Here is a 17,804-nt window from a genome sequence, read left to right as displayed (position 1 = left end):
ATCAAGCTCGAGTTCGTGTCTGCGCACTCTCTCAGTCGTTGTTTTGAAGTTGCTGAGCGCACACCACTTTGGATAGCGCTGCAGGGAGGCCATCTCCGTTCCGCTCCTTTTTATCCCAAAAATGCTTGGTGCTCGTCACTCTCTGCAACGGCGTGCGAAGGGCTGACGAGGGGAACGAGGTGCTGGTTTCAAATTGTCTGTCTTTGCTTTAGGGGTCACAGGTGGGCGGTGGATTTGTACTGGAGTGCAAGTTAGACTGGAGGACGGGGTATATGGGGATACGGGCGGGTCGGTCACGGTCTATTTCATATGTTGGCTCTGTTGCGTTCTCTAGTGCGTTTCGTTTACAATTTTTGGCACAGTAGCAATCTTTAGTTTACGACAATGAATGACTATACTACTGGATAGGTGTCGGGGCTAGTTGGGCTGGGCGAGCTTCTGGGCTGGTCTTGGGTGAGGCTGGCTGACGACAGGGACAGGCGAACGTGTCGGTCGACGGCAGCATATGTCAGACGAGTGATGTCGCAGGCCCTTGGAGTAGGTGCGCCCAACCGAAATCATTGCGCGACGCATCGCGAGAGATTGCGTGCATGTCTTCATCGCACTGTTCTGCGTCCCACTGGCCCCAAATCTATTTCCGGACGCCATCGGGCCAGCCACAATGCCCCGCTCCGAACCGTCGTTAAACCTTAATTCGGCGGCGTGGCTGTGTTCCAGCGAGGATCGCACAGGGCCTGGGATCCTGCCGTTGTACATGCGAGTTGTCCCACCAGGCTGCCCTGCTGCCCTGTGCTGTGACGACGTTAACGAACATGTCGGGCTGTGCCTCCGGAATCGCGTGGGGTCCCTTTCGCATTCTCACTCTTCACGCCGCCCGCCCTCACCCAACAACCTAGATATCCTCGACGCGCTAGGGTAGCCAGTCGCTCGCTATGGCTGCCTCAATCAAGGACCGCATTGCCGCGCTCAACATCGAGCAGGTGCATGCCCCGTCGCCCTCCAGCCGACCGACCTACACGTACGAGCAAGCCGCGACGGCGAAGAAGAAGCCGCCGCCACCACCTCCTCCGTCGCAAAGACCACCCGCCGCGCAGAGGCACCAGACCGTGAACAATCCGCCTGTGTATGACGCGCCTACGTCGGCCAGGCAATTTGGCAACCAGCCTGCGCCTGTACAACCAGAGGCGCCCAAGAAATCACCGGCGCTCCCTCCGCGCCCGCCTCCACGCAACAACACGCCCAAGCAGCCGCCCAGTCTACCGCCGCGCCAGCCCTCGCAAGCTGGTAGTCTCAGGCGGAGCGGTTCCAGAGATTCGGTTCTCACGACTTCTTCCAGCATATCTCACCTCTCTCTGGACTCGACCAAGACCACAACCAGCAACGGCACCAGCAATGGCGCGCGCATGTACACTGTTCGAGCACCGGCCTACGACCCAACGACTCTTCCCCCGCTGCCTGCGAGGAAGGTCGAGGACCCCAAGGCGAACAGCTCCATCAAGCGGGCTATGCGATCAAACACAGACGTGACAAGTCCAAAAGCCCTACCACCTCAACTCCCATCGCGGCCTAGCTTACCAGCTCGGCCGGCTTCAAAAGCTCACAATTCCGAGAACGATCAACCAGAGAAAGCACGGAGGCTTCCTCCTCCTAATCTACGTCCTGCGTTGGAGCTGGGCTTCAACAATACCGCGAAACCGCCTTCGCTACCTTCAAGCAGGCCGACGCCCCGTCAGTCCAACGGAACTACGCCTCCCCCTGTCCCCCTTGCGTCGCGGCCGAATTTGGATGCTATTCTGGCGTCGAAACCGAAACCTGGAGCTGCCCCTGCTTCGTGTCTGATCTGCCGAGATTTTTCAGGGCCTGATCAACACGCTGCTCAGTTTCCTCGCACTAGCTTGCCCTCGTCCGATGTGACATGGCTGGCCACACAGTTAACGGTACGTGAAATGTGGCGTGTTGATCAAAGTAGTGCCTCTTCTGGAGTCACCATTTTTTTGCGCATACTTGAGCAAGAACATTATTGATTCCAGCAGGCTCCATTTCCTTCACCGACGGACAAGGCGCGTGCTATCTTTGTCTGGTTGCACCACAATGTGGATTATGACTGTCATTCTTTCTTTTCCGGAACGATTTCAGGAACCACGCCTGAGAAGACGATCTCATCGGGCCTCGCAGTATGCTCGGGGTATGCAGGTGAGTCATCTTTACATTGCAGGACGACAGTGATAGTTTTGGCACAGTCGAACTGCATATGCCCATTGTTCATGAACACAGGCTGCTTAACTCTCAGCACGCGCAAGCCAAGACGAGGAGACATGCTAACCGAATAACGCAGGTCTTTTCGCTGCTCTTGCCATGAAAGCTGGGTTGGAAGCCGTCGTAGTTGGTGGTCACGGAAAGGGCTTCGGACACTCTCCTCTCAACCACGGCGATCCTTTGCCACCGTTTAACGCGGGTCATGCATGGAATGCCGTTCGCATTGACAATGGCCAATGGAAGCTAGTCGATGCATGCTGGGGCGCAGGTAGCTTGGGCTGTGGTAACCAGTACAACCGGCACTTTACTGCATCCGAGTTCACAAGGAGTAACGAAGACTTTGGATACACCCACTATCCGGAAAATAGGGACTATCTCTTCCGTAACGATGGGCGAGATTATACTTGGGAAGACTACCTCATGGACGACATGGGTGAGCGACTCCAAATCTACGGCGATCCTGAAGGCGACCACGGCGTCAACCGACGCACTTTTCAGCCGGCTATGAAGCACATCAAGGTCCAGGACCCACATGATCCTGTAATACGTTTCCAGTTCGCTGTCTCATGCCCGCACTGGGACCATGAACGCAATGGAAAGGGGAAACCGTACGTAATGACGCTGAATGTCGGCGGTCGCGATGGTAGAAAAACGCAGCATATACCGTTCAACACTGACGGCAAGAGCTGGTGGGTTGACGTCAATCGAATCGACCTCGGTGCTCCTGGGCAGAAGATAACTGTTTGCGCGATTACGTCTTTCGACAATAAGGATGGCAGAGGTCTTACGGTCCAACAATACAAGGCGAAGCAGGGAAGAGTCGCTTCTGGATGGGGTTCTGTCTGCTGCTGGGAATTGGTGTAATGTGGTACGATGACAAAAACCTGAGTACCCTGCGTTGCCTAGCGCAGCGGCCGACGCTCGTTACTCAAGGCTCTGACCTCTAATGCGTGCGTATAATGCGGATATGGATACCCCGGGAGATTATGTCTTGGTATTGGAGGAATGACACGGCTGCCACGTGTTTCTTGTATGTTCTGTGACTATTTGGCAGGATGTTCTGGGCCTGGCGACGTAGTTCCACGTTACATGACCTTTTCGTTTTACGTGCATTGGGAATTCGCAAGAGGGATAATCAGCATCTTCATATCTGTTCTGGCGGAGCGTAATTTTCTAGTCATGTGTATATGCTCCTGAGTTCGGTACTGGCGAGAGTACCCGACGTGATGATGTTGTGGGTCGTTGGGTTGGACACGCCCTTCAAAGGAAGTGAGAATAAACTCCACGTGACGTAAGGCTTGGCGAGCACCTGCGGCACCCCGACGCGAAATGTAGAGCTTCGGGACGCGCCTTCGCTTTCACGACCTGCAGCAATCCTCTTTCGTCCCACGCCCGCCTACTCTGAGCATGTGTCGCAGAGCCTTGTGATCCGAACACCCACAACCATGGCGACTGCACTCATTGGCATCTCCGTGACGGTCACGCTGCAGAACCCGCCGAACACAGTGGTGGAGGGCCTAGTCGCAAATGTCAACGCGCAGACATCCACGCTGACGCTGCAGAATGGTGAGGCAGGCTCCGACGCACAATTCTCTCCAGGAACGCTGCTAACTGACTGCATAGTCTTCTTCCCTGCTTCAGGACACCGTCTGAGCAGCTACCACGTAGAAGGGCACGCCATAGCCGACATCAGAGTCAATCACGCTGCACCTGCTCAGCCTCGTGCTCAACAGCACAACCCTCCACCCGTCCAACACCAGCACTCGTACCCTCAGTATCCCCAGCATGTCCCTGCGCCAGCACTTCCGCCAGCGCCTCCCGCCGTGCGACCAGCGCCGCCGCCCTTCGTGGACCCCGCCATCCTGAGCATGGGTAAACGAACCTCTGCAGCACCGACTCCTGCGCAGCCGCCGCCAGGCCCGCCTCAGGAAGCACCTGCCACGCCAATGAAACCCATGTCAGCAGTCAGTGCTGCGTCATTGCCTCAGAACACATCACCGTTTGTTGGCGCATCGAAAAAGCGCAGTGTTAGGAAGCCGAGCGCGGCGACGCTGGAGGGTCCGTTCTCGTCATTGGACATTGCAGATGCGGAGGAGCAGGACAGCGACGATAAGACAGTCAAGTCTACGCTTCGCAGGACGAGCATCAACAAAACGCGCACTGGGAAGCCAATGGATGAGCCTGTTGCGCAGCCGGGAGCCAGGAACGAGGAGAATGGCAAGCGCACAAGACGTGGCGGCAAGTCTCGCAAGAAGGAGGTCGCTGCACAGGAAAAGCGCAATGGGAACGACATCTCGTCTCCGGACGCTAAGCGCAAGACGTGAGTGTTTCCTTGATGCCAACTCCTCTCCCATGCACTGTTATACTGCAGTCAATTTCAGGAACTGACAAATTGTAGCAAGGACAACGGCTGGAGAAACACACCGATGCTCCAGGACCCCGAACCGCAAAACAGGACTCCAGGAGTTATTGGCGGGAGCGTTGGGATGCAAGCAGCAAGTGCGTCAAATCGCAAAACACGGCGCCAGAAAGCGATGGATGCGACTAACGGTTGGGCCACCGAGGATGCGACCGACGTTCAAGACCTTCCTGAATTCGACTTCGCCGCCAATCTATCCAAATTCGACAAGCGTACGGTGTTCGACCAAATCAGAAATGAGGACACGACAGCAGACGAGGATCGCTTAGTTAGTTTCAACCGCTTGGCCAGGCCTGGTACACATGGTGGGAAGAATTTGCACCCTACGGAGAATGTCTTGGACGGTCGCAAGCTCAAGAGCGCTTCGGGTTCAGAGTCAGATGAAGAGATATCCGACTTCGGCAGCGGACGCAACTCCAGGAGGACCATGTCACGAGCCTCTATCAAGCGGATACCTACGCGGCAAGGGAGCGGTGTCCAAGGGGACTTCGACACTCAGAGTCATGTCGGCGCGCCGACGCTGATGACACGTGCGGGTAACCGTTCGCTCATCAATCGGCCGATTCAATACGCTTCGTCATCACATGCCACAGGAAGCCCAAAACCCGGCCGGATAACTACACCTCCAGACTCCCCTATGCTTGATTCGTCATTAAAAAGCTGTCTGCGACTTGCTAGCAGCAATCGCAAATGTCATACCATCACCCCCGGTGGTATGCTCGCTGTCGAGGAGATCGCTGAGGTCGACTACGGACTCACCGAAGAGATCATGGCCGAGAACGCTGGCCGCGGCATCGCTGAGGTAGCCCTCTCAGCCATCAATCCTGGTGGACGTCGTCTCGCCCGCGACAATCCCAATGCGCGCCCCGTCGTTGTCGTCCTCGCCGGTAACCACCGTGGTGGTGCCCGAGCCATTGCTGCTGCTCGCCAACTCAACGCACGAGGCCCCAGGGTCATGGTAGCACTCCTGGGCTTCGAGCGCAACGCCGACTGGGACCGTGACGTCAGGAAGCAAGTTGACCTGTTCAAAAAATTCGGCGGCAGCGTAAGAGCCTGGTCGGACACGGAAGACGCGCTCAAGCGACTGCAGGCGCCGCCCGAACTCATCATCGACGCGCTGCTCGGCCGCAACCGCGAGTTCGACGCCCTCGGCGACGAGGACAGACGCACCGTCCTCGCTATCGTCGGATGGGCGAACAAGTCTCGCGCTGCGTGCCTTGCCGTCGAATCGCCTTCTGGTGTGGGCGGGAGCACGGGCGAGGTCGCTATCTTGGAGGGCGAGCCGCTCGAGGTGCGGGCAAAGTACATTGTCTGTCTGGGCGCACCGCGGTCGGGGTTGCTCAAAGCTCTACAGAATGGAGCAGGTAGGGATCCTCGCTGGGCGATCTGGGTCGTTGATATTGGCGTTAATCGGCCGTGGAGGAATGCGGGGGTTGGTGGTGGGAAGGGGATCAAGTTTGGAGAGGAGTGGGCTGTGCAAGTTGAGTTTGTGGAGGGCTGAGGGACTGGAGAAGGTATGAAAGTGAAGGCGGAGAAACCAGAATTGAAGAAGAGAGGAAGAATAAGCATGACTGTATGATAGCATGGCTTCTGATGCATTGCGCGGCGTTACTTGTTCTTGAAGGATAAGCAGCAGTTCTCGTTAGCTTTCAAGGGTGCTAGCGAAAGGTATCTACGGATTTACATTGTGCTGTGGTTTTGTGTGAGTGAACCAATATTTTAATTAGCATTTACTTGCTTCCTCGTGTGGGCCAAAGATTGCAGTGCAAGTGGTAATTCCCGCTCAGACTCAGCCCCGGGACTGCCGTGCGCATGATCATACAGTCGGAGCGATAGAGTCGTACGGTCGGAGCCAAAGATTGCCATGTCGGCCCGCGAGGCTACCTCTCTGCGCAAAAAGCTGTACAAACTCATTCTCCCCCTCGCTGGGGCTAAACACTGCAGTGCCGACGCACGCTGATCGGCGCTGCTGTACGACACGATATTCACGGCATCGGTGCAGCTAGAAAATGCTGTGTCTCCCGCTATGGGTCGGGAGGCCCACGTGCTGCCAGGGACGTTTTCTGGCGCGGGGAAAAGGAGGGTGTGTTGTTGGGCGTGTGGGTGGATGGGGGTGTGAGCTAGAGTTGTGGAGTGGAGGGATGTCCTAGCCTGGGCTAAGGGCAAGGTAGGCCGTCTGCAACCGCGAGATGTGAGTCTTGAGATGGCCGAAGGAGGCGTGAGTTATCGCAGATATCCGACTTTCTTGACCGAGTACTTGCTTCTGAGAAGTATGAAATTTTTCCAGTGCTTTGAACGCTGGGAAAAATTAATTTGGCGAGGTGCGAGAGTGTGGCGGAGTGAAGTTGAACTATGGCACAGGAGTTGGAAAATGCTTTGTGTGTGCGGAAGATATTCAGACACCCTCGAACCTCGCACGCACCTCGCAATTTGTTTTTCCGGCAATGGGCGTTGTCAAGTAGTCTTTCATTCCGCTCAGTAGCTGTACGAGCGGTATAGAAACTCTTTCGGAGGGGAGAGGCGTATGTTTGGGCTCGATGTGTCTCTTGTTGCATCAAGATTAGACATTTGCTGATGCCTCGTCACAAGTTGAACACTGTACACCTGTCACCCAAATGCAATGCTTCTACTCCCACCCCAGCTAATTGTTTCTACCACCCCATCCCTCCACTCACCCCATCCCCCGCCCTTTCCACATCCCTCTTCCACTCATCCCTTACCCTCCTCAACATTCCCTCCACACAACAAACCTCCACCGCCGTCCCCGCCAACGCTTTCCCAACCCTCACCGCTCTCCCAAACGCCTCCCTCGTCCCGCTCGCAACCTCGAAGTCTCTCGAGTGATTCGCTCCGCCTTCTGGGCCCGGAGGAATGGAGAAACTCGCATTGATGCTCGGGAGGACGTAGCTCAAGTTGCCTTGGTCTGTAGATGCCTTCACGTACGTGTATGTGTCTAAAGAGGGGATAGGCGGGTCGGGGATATTAGGTAGCGCGTTGAAATACTGCGTGTACGAGGCAGCAAGGACGCGGTTGGGGATGTGGTCTGCGTAGCCGGGCGTTACTTTGACCTCCACGCGGGCGCCGGTAGCTTCTGCGCCGGCGCGTAGACAGGCTTCTATTTTCTGCTGGAGGACGAGGAGGCGGGCTGAGGACGGGGCGCGGAGAACGAGGGCACCGGCGGCGTATGCGTGGATGATGTTTGGCGCTGCGCCGCCGTTGGTAATATGCATTCCCACGATGTCGTCAGGGCGTAGTTGCTGGCGGAGCAAGCCCACGGCGTTGTACGCGATGATAAGGGCATCGAGGGCATTGATACCGAGCCAGGGGCTATTTGCGGCATGGGATGCTTTTCCGAAGTAGGAGACTTCGAGGCGCGCGAAGGCGGTGGTGCGGACGAGGGCGCTGTTATTGGGAAGACAAGGGTGGGAGATCAGGGTGATGTCTAGGTGGTCGTAGGCCCCTGCTTCGAGGAGGAGAACTTTCCCGCCTTTGGGCGAGGGATTCTCTTCGCCGGGCGTGCCGATGAGGTGGATTGAGCCGGGGAGGTTCTGCGTGGATAGGATGTGTGCTGTTGCGAGTGCGGCTGCCACAGAAGCAGTTGCAATGAGGTTATGGCCGCACGCATGGCCGATACCTGGGAGAGCATCTGATTGCGTCAACAACGTGCAGGTGGCGAGTGAGCGGGTCCCACATACCCATCTCGACATTGAATGAGATGGCCGGACCATCCCTGCCAGTATTGAAGATTGCTGCCCATGCCGTTTCTATTCCAAAGGCATGGGGAGTAACTACCCATCCTTTTTGTAGTCGCATGAAATTAGTGAGAGCATCGTGTGCTTTGTGTTCATTGAACGCGAGCTCAGGATGATCATGTATGAATTTATTCAGCGGCCAAAGTGTGTCTTGCAAACTTTCAACGTAATTATCTATCTCAGACAAATACTTCGGAGAGGTTGCTTGCACGCCGTTACGTGGAGGCTTGTTGGCCATGGATATGAGAATGTAGTCATCTGTTTCCAACTCTTTCACATCCATTATTGGAACGAGCAGAACGGAGAGGTACAATGCTGGCGCAATGATGTGACCTAGACCATGCACGATAATGCATCTAATGCAGCAGTATGCAGTCGGCGCATGGCCAACGCTCCTCGCGTGGGAGGTGCCCATGTGCCATTTCTTAGCCGGGTAAACTCCCCACCGGAATACGAGGTCCCGAGAATTATGGGCTACTTCATGTGGCGATGCAAGCAGCGACGTTTGTGTAATCTGTGTAGCGAGGGGATTGTATTTACCGGCATTTGATCAAGGTGCAAGGGAATATTCGATGCCGGCAGTTCCACGTTCTCGCCGCATTCAAGCTCGTCGTTCGTAATCTGCAGAAAGGGCTTCTGTCCGTTCTTACCAGTTACCACAGAAGCATACTCAGGATGTACGAGGAAGCACTGCCAATCGCTGGTCGCCCCGAGAAACACCATGTGCAGACGACGTTCAATTACTGGGACGACCCGGGAGATGGTTCCAAGCCGACCCCGATAGTCATCGGAGGAGGCAGGATATCGAACAGGCGCCCTCATCTTCCTCACGATTTCGTTGTCACGGACATATCTGGCGATGAGGATAAGTACACCCTTGACGGCCACGGGTTTCAATACTGCCGCCACAAGAGCCTCGAGAAAGACTTCGTCGATGAGCATGCCATACAGACGCTGTACTATGACGAATGTCGGCAACTGCTCAAGGAAGTTACCGGAGCTTCTCGGGTTTATATCTTCAACCACAAAGTTCGTCGCGGACCGACGCAGTGGCACCATCTAGGGTTCAGTAACCTTGCCAATCGGGGCCCTGTGACCCGAACGCACGTGGATCAATCGTACGATGGAGCAGAATTGAGGCTACGATGGGAGTTTCCAGAGAAAGCAGACGAATTGGTGAAAAGGAGGTACCAGATCATCAACGTATGGAGGCCCATCGCAACAATCTTGAAAGACCCCATTGCGACGGCGGATTCGACTTCAGTCCCAGATGATGATCTTGTCGCAGCAGATATGACCGAGGACGGTTTTCAAGGAGAGCAGTGGGTCGTACGACACAATCCAGCTCATCGCTGGTACTACAAGAACCAATTGACGCCCGATGAAGTGCTCTTGATCAAGTGCTTTGATTCCAATACATCGGTAGCACGAAGATCGCTTCATTCCGCCTTCGAGGATGCAGCTCATCGCGACAAGGAGCCTCGGCAAAGTATTGAAGTAAGGTGTTTAGTTCTCTACGATGCTTAGCTAGTTCTTGGAAGCGCAAGTTCTACTTTCTTGTTGGTATCTCTGCGACAACCAGATATTGATAAGTTGAGGGGTAGTGACCATCCTACCGATATTATTGCTATGTACCATCCAAGATAGGTTAGACAGTAACACAGAGTGCGGGGAGCTTCAGCTGTACGCATGTGACTTCCTACAAATTCGTTCCTCGAACGCGTTAGCTGCCCCTCTACTACTCATATAGAGCGATTTACCGGCTTGGCACAGCTCAGGGTAGTATCTGCCGCTCCAGTCAATTCAGCCAACTCACATGGACCGTCTTTGTGGTGCAACAAAACGCATCTGTGGCCTTTCCTGGGTTTAGTAGCGATGTGGAGCTACCACTCTGGGAGAATGTGGTGCACCGTGGGGCGCGGGGAAGCGAAACAAGACCACCATCTATCTTGTGGCAACCGTTGATTCGTACAGGCGGCGATTGACGCGCTCGCCGGCATTGAGCCACGTGAAGTCGAGGTATATAAACGGTGTCTCGAGGAGAGTTGCAGGTCGTGCGTCGAGGTCTGGTAAGAGAAGAAGTGAACTCCCCTTATCGATATCCAGCCATCATCAACTCTTCCTAAACATCATGGCCCCCCAAATTGACGCCCCAAAGACCGTCGAATGGCAGGGAAAGCGGGTCCCGGTCTGGTCGATGCGAACTGTTGACTACGGCCTACTGCTTTCGCAAGACCCTGCCGAGGTTGACAACGTGCTCAAGGCCTGTCTCGAAGACGGGTACTTCTACCTTGACCTGAACAACATTGATGGTCGTCGCATGCTTGGTGACCAGCAAGAAACACTCAAGCTCATGCACCGCTTCTTCGAGTCCCCAATCGAGCAGAAGAATGAGTTCGGATTGATCTCGTCCCATCTCGGATACGAGCCACAAGGCAGTCGCACTGGTGCCTTCGGAGCCGGAACCAAGGACGGATACGAAATGCTGAAGGTTTCCCGTGACGAGATTCAGAGGGGTAGCCCCAAGGTACCGTCTCCGATCAAGAACAGCGGCGACCTTGGCATACTCGAGAACTCCATCGGCAGCTGCAACACCATCACCAAGGTCATCCTCTCGGCCCTCTCGACTGGTATGGGCTTGGTCGGAGCTTCGCGCTACGAGAACCACCACCGGAACGACAAGCCATCGACCACCACGGTAAGTGACCTCCAGAGTCAAATGCTTGTCGAATCTCACTGACTATGGCCAGTTGTCGATGATGCACTACCTGCCCTCAGAGATCACAGGCCCGAAGGAGGTCGGTCACCAAAAGCATACCGACATCAGCTCTTTGACACTGCTCTTCAGCGAGCAGTGGGGTCTCCAAATCCGGCCTCCAGGGACATGTGGAGCGCGCGAGATGGGTTTCGTTGAGCCTAAGAAGGGCTGCGCTTTCGTTCACGTTGGCGACTCGTTGCGCTTTGCGAGCGGAATGAAGATGCAGTCGTGCATCCACCGTGTTGTGCCTTTCGACCCCAAGGAGCACCGCTACTCGATCGCTTACTTCCTCCGCGCAGAGGACGACACTATGTTCATGGACAGCGAGGGTCGTTACGTGACTGCTGGGCAGTGGCACGACCAGAAGTTCAAGGCTTTCACTGACCCTTGGATGTACCAGCTTCAGGCCCCGAAGACGATGATCTTGGGTGGCATGACTGAGGATGGCGAGGACGACCCTCTGCAGCAGGAAATCGAGCCTGCATCTGAGCCCAGCCCTGTTGGCGCAAAGGCGCAGCTTGCTTCCGTTTCCGTCCATGCATAGTACCTGAAACAAATTTTACACATAGTATCACGTTCATGACAAGTTGCACAGCGTGGTGTGACTAGATGAATGAAGGAGCAGTCGCGACGTAACACTTGATGGGTGGCCTAACCGAATCAGCTGTAGTGTACCAGCTATTCACAGCATGGAAGGGTTACACACGACAGCTGCGCCTCCAATTCCTATCTGCACTCATACACTTCGCGGGTGTGCTCACATACCTCATGCATGCCACTATTGCTAATCACCGATAGGGTTGGCGGTCGGTTCTCCACGTGCATTCTTGTTGACTCTCTCTTGTTGTACTCGACAAAACAGCTTGAGATCTATACAATGTTATTACATAGTACACATCATTCTTACATGCGCAAAGCAAGACAGGGAGAGCGCGCAACTCTTCAAATGCCCCGTCTCTTCCGACTCTGGTCCCGCGAAACCTGGGTATATGTGACATGGCTCATCGAGAGCCTCCTTTTCTAGAATCCGTGTGCGCCAAACGCATCTGTGCCACCCTTGGCGTGGTCCATCTGTGCAGTACGCTGGTTCTTGTTGAACCTTGTCTTGCTCCGCGGTATGATATCCTCGTCAGGTTTGGTCTCCTTTGCCGGATTGGTCTCCTCTTCTGACTTGGTCTCTTTCTCTGCGTTTGTGTCCTCTTCCGAATTGGCCTGATTGTCCGGCAGAGCCTTCTTCCCCGTATTGGTCTTCCGAAGATCTGTCCCCTGGAACACAATGGTAAAAAAACCGCCTACATCTCCCTCTCGCTTGACCTCTCCAGCGCCTTTGCAAGTATCCACAAGATCAGTGACAGCTTTCAACACGCCCTTGGCCTCCGCTTCGGTTGCCTTCTTCCCCCTCTTCTTGGGCTTGAACAAGACCTCGACCTTCTTTCCCTCTATCAAAAAGCCCTCTAGCTTGTTCAGCCTGTGCTTCAGATCCCCGCCAGCAATAGCCCAGTTGAGCTCTAGGTTCTTTGTACTGGGGCCCTTTTCAAGTTTCCTTGCGACCTCTATTCTTCTGTTGTATTGCATTCGAAGGTCGATCTTGCTGATGATCTTGCATGTTGGGGGGTGCTCCGGATCCGGCTCGCCATACTCGTTGACCTGGCCTTCGGAGATGAGGAGGAGGTGATGAGTTACGCGGTTGAACTTGCGCATTGCATCCTGGAAGTTTACGTTTTTTAAGAAGGTGCCATGCTTGTCGATAAGATTAATTGTGTCGGCTTGGATAGCATTGTCAAAGGTGTAAAGGTCGGACAGCGCTTGTCGTACTGCTGGCTTATTGGTTTTTGTGCGCACAGCGGTGATGGGAAGTAATGGTATGTTGAGGGAGAATGTGGGCGCGCATCGAAGCGGGATCTGAAGACGAGGAGCGAGATTTGGTGCAACGAAGACGCGGTAAAGGGCGCGGGAGGTGCTGCTCAGGTGATAGCGCGACATTGTTCCGGATGTGCGACGACAGCAAAAAGAGCGACAGGATGAAAGAAAAGTAGACACAAAATCAGATGTTGCCAAGGGTGAAATGGAAGATTGGAAAGAAGGCAAGCTCCACTGGACGAGCGAATGTCGAAGCTTTCGGGAAGGCGCCCCGTGCGTCAAGACCTCCGAGACGCCCCCGCCATGGCGCATTCACACGCGTGAGCGTTATGGCTCGCCGAGGGCAGCTGCAGCCTTGCTGGACACAAACCGCATCATGAGAAGACAACACACTGCGTCGCACAGATTCATCCTCAACACCAACCTCATCCGCTTGCCGCCATGACAACACCGGCTTCGGGCTCTTCCAAAGCCCCGCCGCGCGACCCGCTGGAGCAGTACCTGAGAAGCCTCGAGTTACGCGACAGGCGCGAAAAGAAACATGAAAAGTACATCAACATTAGTAAGTATAATCTCTCCACTTCTGATACCTGACGCCCGCATACTGATTGATCGCAGTTACCGACTACGCCGACAAAGCAGCCGCGAAAGAGAACGAGCGTCGCCTCGCAGAGCGTGATGCTCCCGCAACTACAACTCCTGCAGCTACCACGCCCGATACCAAGGCCCGATCCAACTGGCGGTATGGCAAGTCGTCCCCCGGACCTTCAGTTGCATCGCCTGCAGACCCGGCCCACATCACCCAGCTTCGCGCCGACCTTGCGTCCTCGAACAAGATCCGTTCGGAACAGCAAATCGAGCTGAAAGCCGTAGAAGAGGAAAGGAACATGTTAAGAACTACAACAACCACACAGGCCCGCCGCATTGAGGAGTTGGAGAAGAAGACCAAGATACTCGAAAGGAGGGTCAAAGACACGACCGAGGAGCTGAAGGGTCAGAGACAGCTGGCAGAGCAGGCGCAGGACGAGATGATGGTGATGCAGATGGAGGTGAATGCGAAGGACAAGGACTTGAAGAAGGCCGAGGCGGATGTGCAAATGTTGACAAGCAGGTGGATGCAGGAGAAGGGCGAGGACGCCCGGAAGATGAACGAGGCAGTGGAGAAGGCTCAGAAGAAGCGGTAGAACGAGTGACAAAGCTCGGCCTCGTCGAGGGAATTCCCGGATCCTTTTTCAACGTGTAACCTGTCTGATATACCACCACGACTGATGTCTTTGGGCAAAGCTATGGCTCGGCGTTGTATACCTACCAGAACCAACTCGAAATATATATCTCCTGTCTTCTAACTGCTCCTGCTTTGCTCTTTCACTTCAAACGAAGATAAGTTGTCTACATTGTTAATGGGTACCCGCCCCGCGCTGGTGCCTGGTCTTGGCGTGAACGTGAAGCTCCCCGCAACATCTCAAAGCTCCCGCTCTACGCCCACCTAACACCACTCTCGCCACGCAGTCCTCGCGCCGACCACAAAGATGGGGACCGCTCTCAAAACATGGGGTAAGCTTTAGTACCACCCAATGCTCTCTAAACCCAGAGCATGTCTCCATACCCCGCCACACCATTTAATACGACCCTAGAGCTCGAGAACTCCATCAAACTCGTCGACCCCACTAAAGACGCACTCTACACCTACTCCCAAAGCGAGCAGAAAGCCGTCAACGATGCGAAACCCTGGAGAAACGACCCGCACCACTTCACCTCCGTCCGCATCTCGGCCGTCGCGCTCCTCAAAATGGTGATGCATGCCCGCAGCGGCGGCTCCCTCGAAGTCATGGGCCTCATGCTCGGCAAGATCGAAGCGCACACCTTCGTCGTGACAGACGCTTTCCGCCTGCCCGTCGAGGGCACCGAAACCCGCGTCAACGCTCAAGACGAGGCAAACGAGTACATGGTCGAGTTCCTGACCCGCAGCCGCGAGGGCGGTGGCCAGCCGGAGAACGCCGTCGGCTGGTACCACAGCCACCCGGGCTACGGCTGCTGGCTCTCGGGCATCGACGTCAATACGCAGAAGACGCAGCAGAGCTTCCAGGACCCGTTTGTCGCTGTGGTCATCGACCCCGACCGCACTGTCTCCGCGGGGAAGGTCGAGATCGGCGCGTTCCGCACATTCCCTGACAATTACATCCAGGAGAAGGAGAAGTCCGCGGGAGGCAAGAGCGGTGGTGGCGGCACCGACGCAGACGGCTTTCAGACGATTCCGCTGGGGAAGATCGAGGACTTTGGCGCCCATGCAAATCACTACTACCCGCTCGAGGTCTCGCACTACAAGAGCTCGCTTGATGCGAAGCTGCTGGATAGCCTCTGGAACAAGTACTGGGTTGGCACGCTGTCGAGCAGCCCGCTCATTTCCAACCGCGAGTACGGCACCAAGCAGATCTCGGATCTTGCGCGCAAGGTCCAGCAGGAGACGGCCAGTGTGAAGCGGAAGGGTGCGTTTGGCCACGGCCCAGATGCAAAGGGCCAGCTGAGCAATCTGGGACTCGCCGGTGGGAAGATTGCGCGCGAGGAGGAGATGGGGCTGCTGAGTGCGAAGGTCAAGGAGAAGGTGTTTGGAGTAGGCGTGGGCGCGGAAGAGGGACCAGGGGGGAATGAGGTTGAGATGAAGAGCTAGAGGGGTGAATTGTTGGCCGCGGGGTGCGGATGCATTAACGACTACGAAGTGAAACTCCAGGAAGGCATTGCTCGGTGTTATGGCGCTATAGAAGGCGTGGGGTTACGCCGCGATTCGACATGGCGTTTACATAAGGAAGTTCGAGCAGCTGAGATGTGTCAAGCATGCTCCTGGGTATGAGTTAGCTACCATCAAGACGAGGACTCAAGGCTTCCTCTTGGTTGGAGAATTACGAGGAACGAACCAGAGCCAGAATTCAAGTCAATTCGCGGATACATTGTGAAGAAGCTACAGTCCACGACCCATATCCTACATGCCGTATTTCCTATGCACAGATATCCCGTACACTACTGATACAAATGGCAAACAATCACTCAAGACTCTTCGTTGCTCATGCTTACTGCTTCTCCGCCGCCTTCTTCGCTTCAATCTCCGCCGTCCTAATATCCTCCTCAGTGTACTCGGACTTCTCGTCTACCGACTCTTCCTCCGCCTGCCTCCTGATCTCGTTCAGCCGCGCCTGCAGCTCCTCAGCCTCCGCCTCGTACTTCTCCGCCTCGACGACGTCGCCCTGCTCGGACAGGGTCTCAGCCGTCGACTTCGCAAGGTGAATCTTCGCGTAGAGCAGCGAATCCTCAGCCAGCGCCATCTCCGTCCTCAGATTCCCGGCACGCTTCTCCATCTCCTCTGCCCGGCCCTTCTTGCCCCGGAAGCGGTACGCATCTCGGCGGTGCTCTGCGGCCTGAGCCTTGAGCTCGAGCCCGTTCACCTTTCTCTCCTTGATTGCAAGGTTTGCCTCCGCGGCGTCTACCTGAGCCTGGCTGAGGGCGCCCTCAGGGTCGCCGTCCTCCTCGAGCTTGGCGACGATGGCATTCTTCTCCTTCCGGATGGCCGAGAGGGTTTCCATAGCGGGGAGCTGTTTGCGGGCGAGGTCCTTTGCTTCGGCAAGGAGCTCGAAGGCGGAAACGGTGAGCTGCAGCTTCTCGGGGTCGGACTCGGGGAGCGCTTCGGCGCGAGTCCAGCGCTCGTAGGCGGTGGACTCGTAGGCTTCTGCGCGGACGGCCTCGCGCTCGGCGTGGGGCGCGGTCATTAGAGCGTGGAACTGAGTCCAGCCTGGCATGAAGTCGTGGGAGGCGGGGTCCTCGGGTTCGCGCTGGAGGTCTCCTGGGACCCGGAGGCCCTGCAGGTCGGATCGGTGTTCCTTGAAGATGTTCCAGAGGGCTTTGCGCTCGATGATGATGCGCTGAAGTTCGAGGAGATCTTTGACGTCGACGAGGTCCCAGGTAAGTGCTTGCCTTCCACGGTCCATCTTATCCAACGCCTCTTCGAGAAACGGACGGTCCTCCGACGTGACCAAAAGACTCCTGCCTTTGCCTCTTTCCCGCTCGTGCACCTCGAAGATGTGGTTCAAGAGTCTTTGTGATGGGCTTTCCAACTCTATGGCATTATCCACAATGATAAGTTCGCCCTTACGCCATCGGTATGAGAGGGCTGTCCGCCATGCTAGATCGTAGACCTTCTTGGGAAGTTCCGTGGAGAAGTCGCGGTGCCTGGGACCGTGTGATAGACCTCCTCCTCTTAGCATAGGCGAATTTTTGTCACCCAGACGCGCTCTTCCTGATCCTTTCTGCGGTCGAATCTTTTTTGCTGAACCTCGGACTTCATACCGGTTCTTCTTGTGTGCGGTACCTAACCGGGTCATGTCTCCCTCATAGACGACTGCGCGGTGGAGAATGTCTCTGCGGGTGGGAAGATTGAGGTAGTTTGCGGGATAGCTTTGGAGGCGGAGGGGCTCGAGAGACGGGAACTTGTGGATGGTAGCGAGCACGGTCTGCTCTTCGAAGGGCTTGACGGGAACGAATCCATCGGCGGAGGTGGTTATCGAGGATACGGTCGACGTCGTTATTGAGCGCGCAAAGGAGGCGGAGAGCGATTTCTGGAGCTGTCAGCCCAACTCTGCGCAGAAGCCGGGGTCAACACACGGGAACGGCATCCTGCCGTAGCGACAGTCTGCTCAGCTGATACGAGACGCCGCGCATTGGCGACGCTATCCTGGGGGAAGCCATGCCGGAGGGTGTCGTGCTGAGATGG

The 17,804-nt window shown here is 55.7% G+C and overlaps 8 protein-coding genes across 8 annotated transcripts; 5 read left to right on the top strand and 3 right to left on the bottom strand.

The window, feature by feature from the left end:
* The first annotated feature begins 674 nt into the window (after positions 1 to 674).
* On the top strand, positions 675 to 6,382 carry CC84DRAFT_1193681 (uncharacterized protein). The gene is made up of 6 exons (XM_018181321.1): positions 675 to 1,937; positions 2,034 to 2,193; positions 2,336 to 3,116; positions 3,563 to 3,822; positions 3,880 to 4,576; positions 4,655 to 6,382. Exons 1-6 carry the CDS (start codon positions 933 to 935, stop codon positions 6,174 to 6,176), a joined length of 4,425 nt encoding a protein of 1,474 aa, XP_018040485.1. The 5' UTR covers positions 675 to 932; the 3' UTR covers positions 6,177 to 6,382.
* Positions 6,383 to 7,326: 944 nt separating this feature from the next.
* CC84DRAFT_1138362 (putative amidohydrolase) lies at positions 7,327 to 8,665 on the bottom strand (the record flags this gene model as incomplete). The annotated part of the gene is made up of 2 exons (XM_018176192.1): positions 7,327 to 8,321; positions 8,371 to 8,665. 2 exons carry the CDS (start codon positions 8,663 to 8,665, stop codon positions 7,327 to 7,329), a joined length of 1,290 nt encoding a protein of 429 aa, XP_018040484.1.
* A 273-nt stretch (positions 8,666 to 8,938) lies between these two features.
* On the top strand, positions 8,939 to 10,074 carry CC84DRAFT_1202655 (uncharacterized protein; the record flags this gene model as incomplete). The annotated part of the gene is made up of 2 exons (XM_018181786.1): positions 8,939 to 9,924; positions 9,955 to 10,074. The coding sequence occupies exons 1-2, from the start codon at positions 9,103 to 9,105 to the stop codon at positions 10,072 to 10,074; spliced, it is 942 nt and encodes a 313-aa protein (XP_018040483.1). The 5' UTR covers positions 8,939 to 9,102.
* Positions 10,075 to 10,548: 474 nt separating this feature from the next.
* CC84DRAFT_1138358 (putative 2OG-Fe(II) oxygenase family oxidoreductase) lies at positions 10,549 to 11,729 on the top strand (the record flags this gene model as incomplete). Its single annotated transcript, XM_018176191.1, has 2 exons — positions 10,549 to 11,125; positions 11,178 to 11,729. Exons 1-2 carry the CDS (start codon positions 10,559 to 10,561, stop codon positions 11,727 to 11,729), a joined length of 1,119 nt encoding a protein of 372 aa, XP_018040482.1. The 5' UTR covers positions 10,549 to 10,558.
* Positions 11,730 to 12,205: 476 nt separating this feature from the next.
* Positions 12,206 to 13,253, bottom strand: CC84DRAFT_1193677 (uncharacterized protein; the record flags this gene model as incomplete). Its single annotated transcript, XM_018181320.1, has 2 exons — positions 12,357 to 13,253; positions 12,206 to 12,284 (listed from the first exon to the last, which is right to left on the bottom strand). Exons 1-2 carry the CDS (start codon positions 13,166 to 13,168, stop codon positions 12,206 to 12,208), a joined length of 891 nt encoding a protein of 296 aa, XP_018040481.1. The 5' UTR covers positions 13,169 to 13,253.
* A 113-nt stretch (positions 13,254 to 13,366) lies between these two features.
* On the top strand, positions 13,367 to 14,384 carry CC84DRAFT_1161118 (autophagy protein 16). The gene is made up of 2 exons (XM_018177656.1): positions 13,367 to 13,607; positions 13,664 to 14,384. The coding sequence occupies exons 1-2, from the start codon at positions 13,487 to 13,489 to the stop codon at positions 14,227 to 14,229; spliced, it is 687 nt and encodes a 228-aa protein (XP_018040480.1). The 5' UTR covers positions 13,367 to 13,486; the 3' UTR covers positions 14,230 to 14,384.
* Positions 14,385 to 14,530: 146 nt separating this feature from the next.
* Positions 14,531 to 16,050, top strand: CC84DRAFT_1138349 (Mov34-domain-containing protein). The gene is made up of 2 exons (XM_018176190.1): positions 14,531 to 14,599; positions 14,680 to 16,050. Exons 1-2 carry the CDS (start codon positions 14,575 to 14,577, stop codon positions 15,711 to 15,713), a joined length of 1,059 nt encoding a protein of 352 aa, XP_018040479.1. The 5' UTR covers positions 14,531 to 14,574; the 3' UTR covers positions 15,714 to 16,050.
* On the bottom strand, positions 15,961 to 17,800 carry CC84DRAFT_1112087 (ribosomal protein L4). The gene is made up of 2 exons (XM_018175310.1): positions 17,696 to 17,800; positions 15,961 to 17,649 (listed from the first exon to the last, which is right to left on the bottom strand). The coding sequence occupies exons 1-2, from the start codon at positions 17,777 to 17,779 to the stop codon at positions 16,111 to 16,113; spliced, it is 1,623 nt and encodes a 540-aa protein (XP_018040478.1). The 5' UTR covers positions 17,780 to 17,800; the 3' UTR covers positions 15,961 to 16,110.
* Between the last annotated feature and the right edge of the window lie 4 nt (positions 17,801 to 17,804).

The sequence above is a fragment of the Paraphaeosphaeria sporulosa genome (assembly GCF_001642045.1).
Source record: "Paraphaeosphaeria sporulosa strain AP3s5-JAC2a unplaced genomic scaffold CC84scaffold_2, whole genome shotgun sequence".
NCBI classification, from domain to species: Eukaryota; Fungi; Ascomycota; class Dothideomycetes; order Pleosporales; family Didymosphaeriaceae; genus Paraphaeosphaeria; species Paraphaeosphaeria sporulosa.
This window is presented reverse-complemented; position numbering and strand designations above follow the sequence as displayed.

Coding starts and splice junctions, on each gene's coding strand:
- CC84DRAFT_1193681 (XM_018181321.1), top strand. CDS start 933: ATGGCTGCCTCAATCAAGGACCGCATTGCCGCGCTCAACATCGAGCAG. Junction 3,823..3,879: donor CACGCTGACGCTGCAGAATG/GTGAGGCAGGCT, acceptor CTGACTGCATAG/TCTTCTTCCCTGCTTCAGGA. Junction 4,577..4,654: donor CCGGACGCTAAGCGCAAGAC/GTGAGTGTTTCC, acceptor GACAAATTGTAG/CAAGGACAACGGCTGGAGAA.
- CC84DRAFT_1161118 (XM_018177656.1), top strand. CDS start 13,487: ATGACAACACCGGCTTCGGGCTCTTCCAAAGCCCCGCCGCGCGACCCG. Junction 13,608..13,663: donor TGAAAAGTACATCAACATTA/GTAAGTATAATC, acceptor GATTGATCGCAG/TTACCGACTACGCCGACAAA.
- CC84DRAFT_1138349 (XM_018176190.1), top strand. CDS start 14,575: ATGGGGACCGCTCTCAAAACATGGG. Junction 14,600..14,679: donor GACCGCTCTCAAAACATGGG/GTAAGCTTTAGT, acceptor ATACGACCCTAG/AGCTCGAGAACTCCATCAAA.
- CC84DRAFT_1112087 (XM_018175310.1), bottom strand. CDS start 17,779: ATGGCTTCCCCCAGGATAGCGTCGCCAATGCGCGGCGTCTCGTATCAG. Junction 17,650..17,695: donor TACGGCAGGATGCCGTTCCC/GTGTGTTGACCC, acceptor TGACAGCTCCAG/AAATCGCTCTCCGCCTCCTT.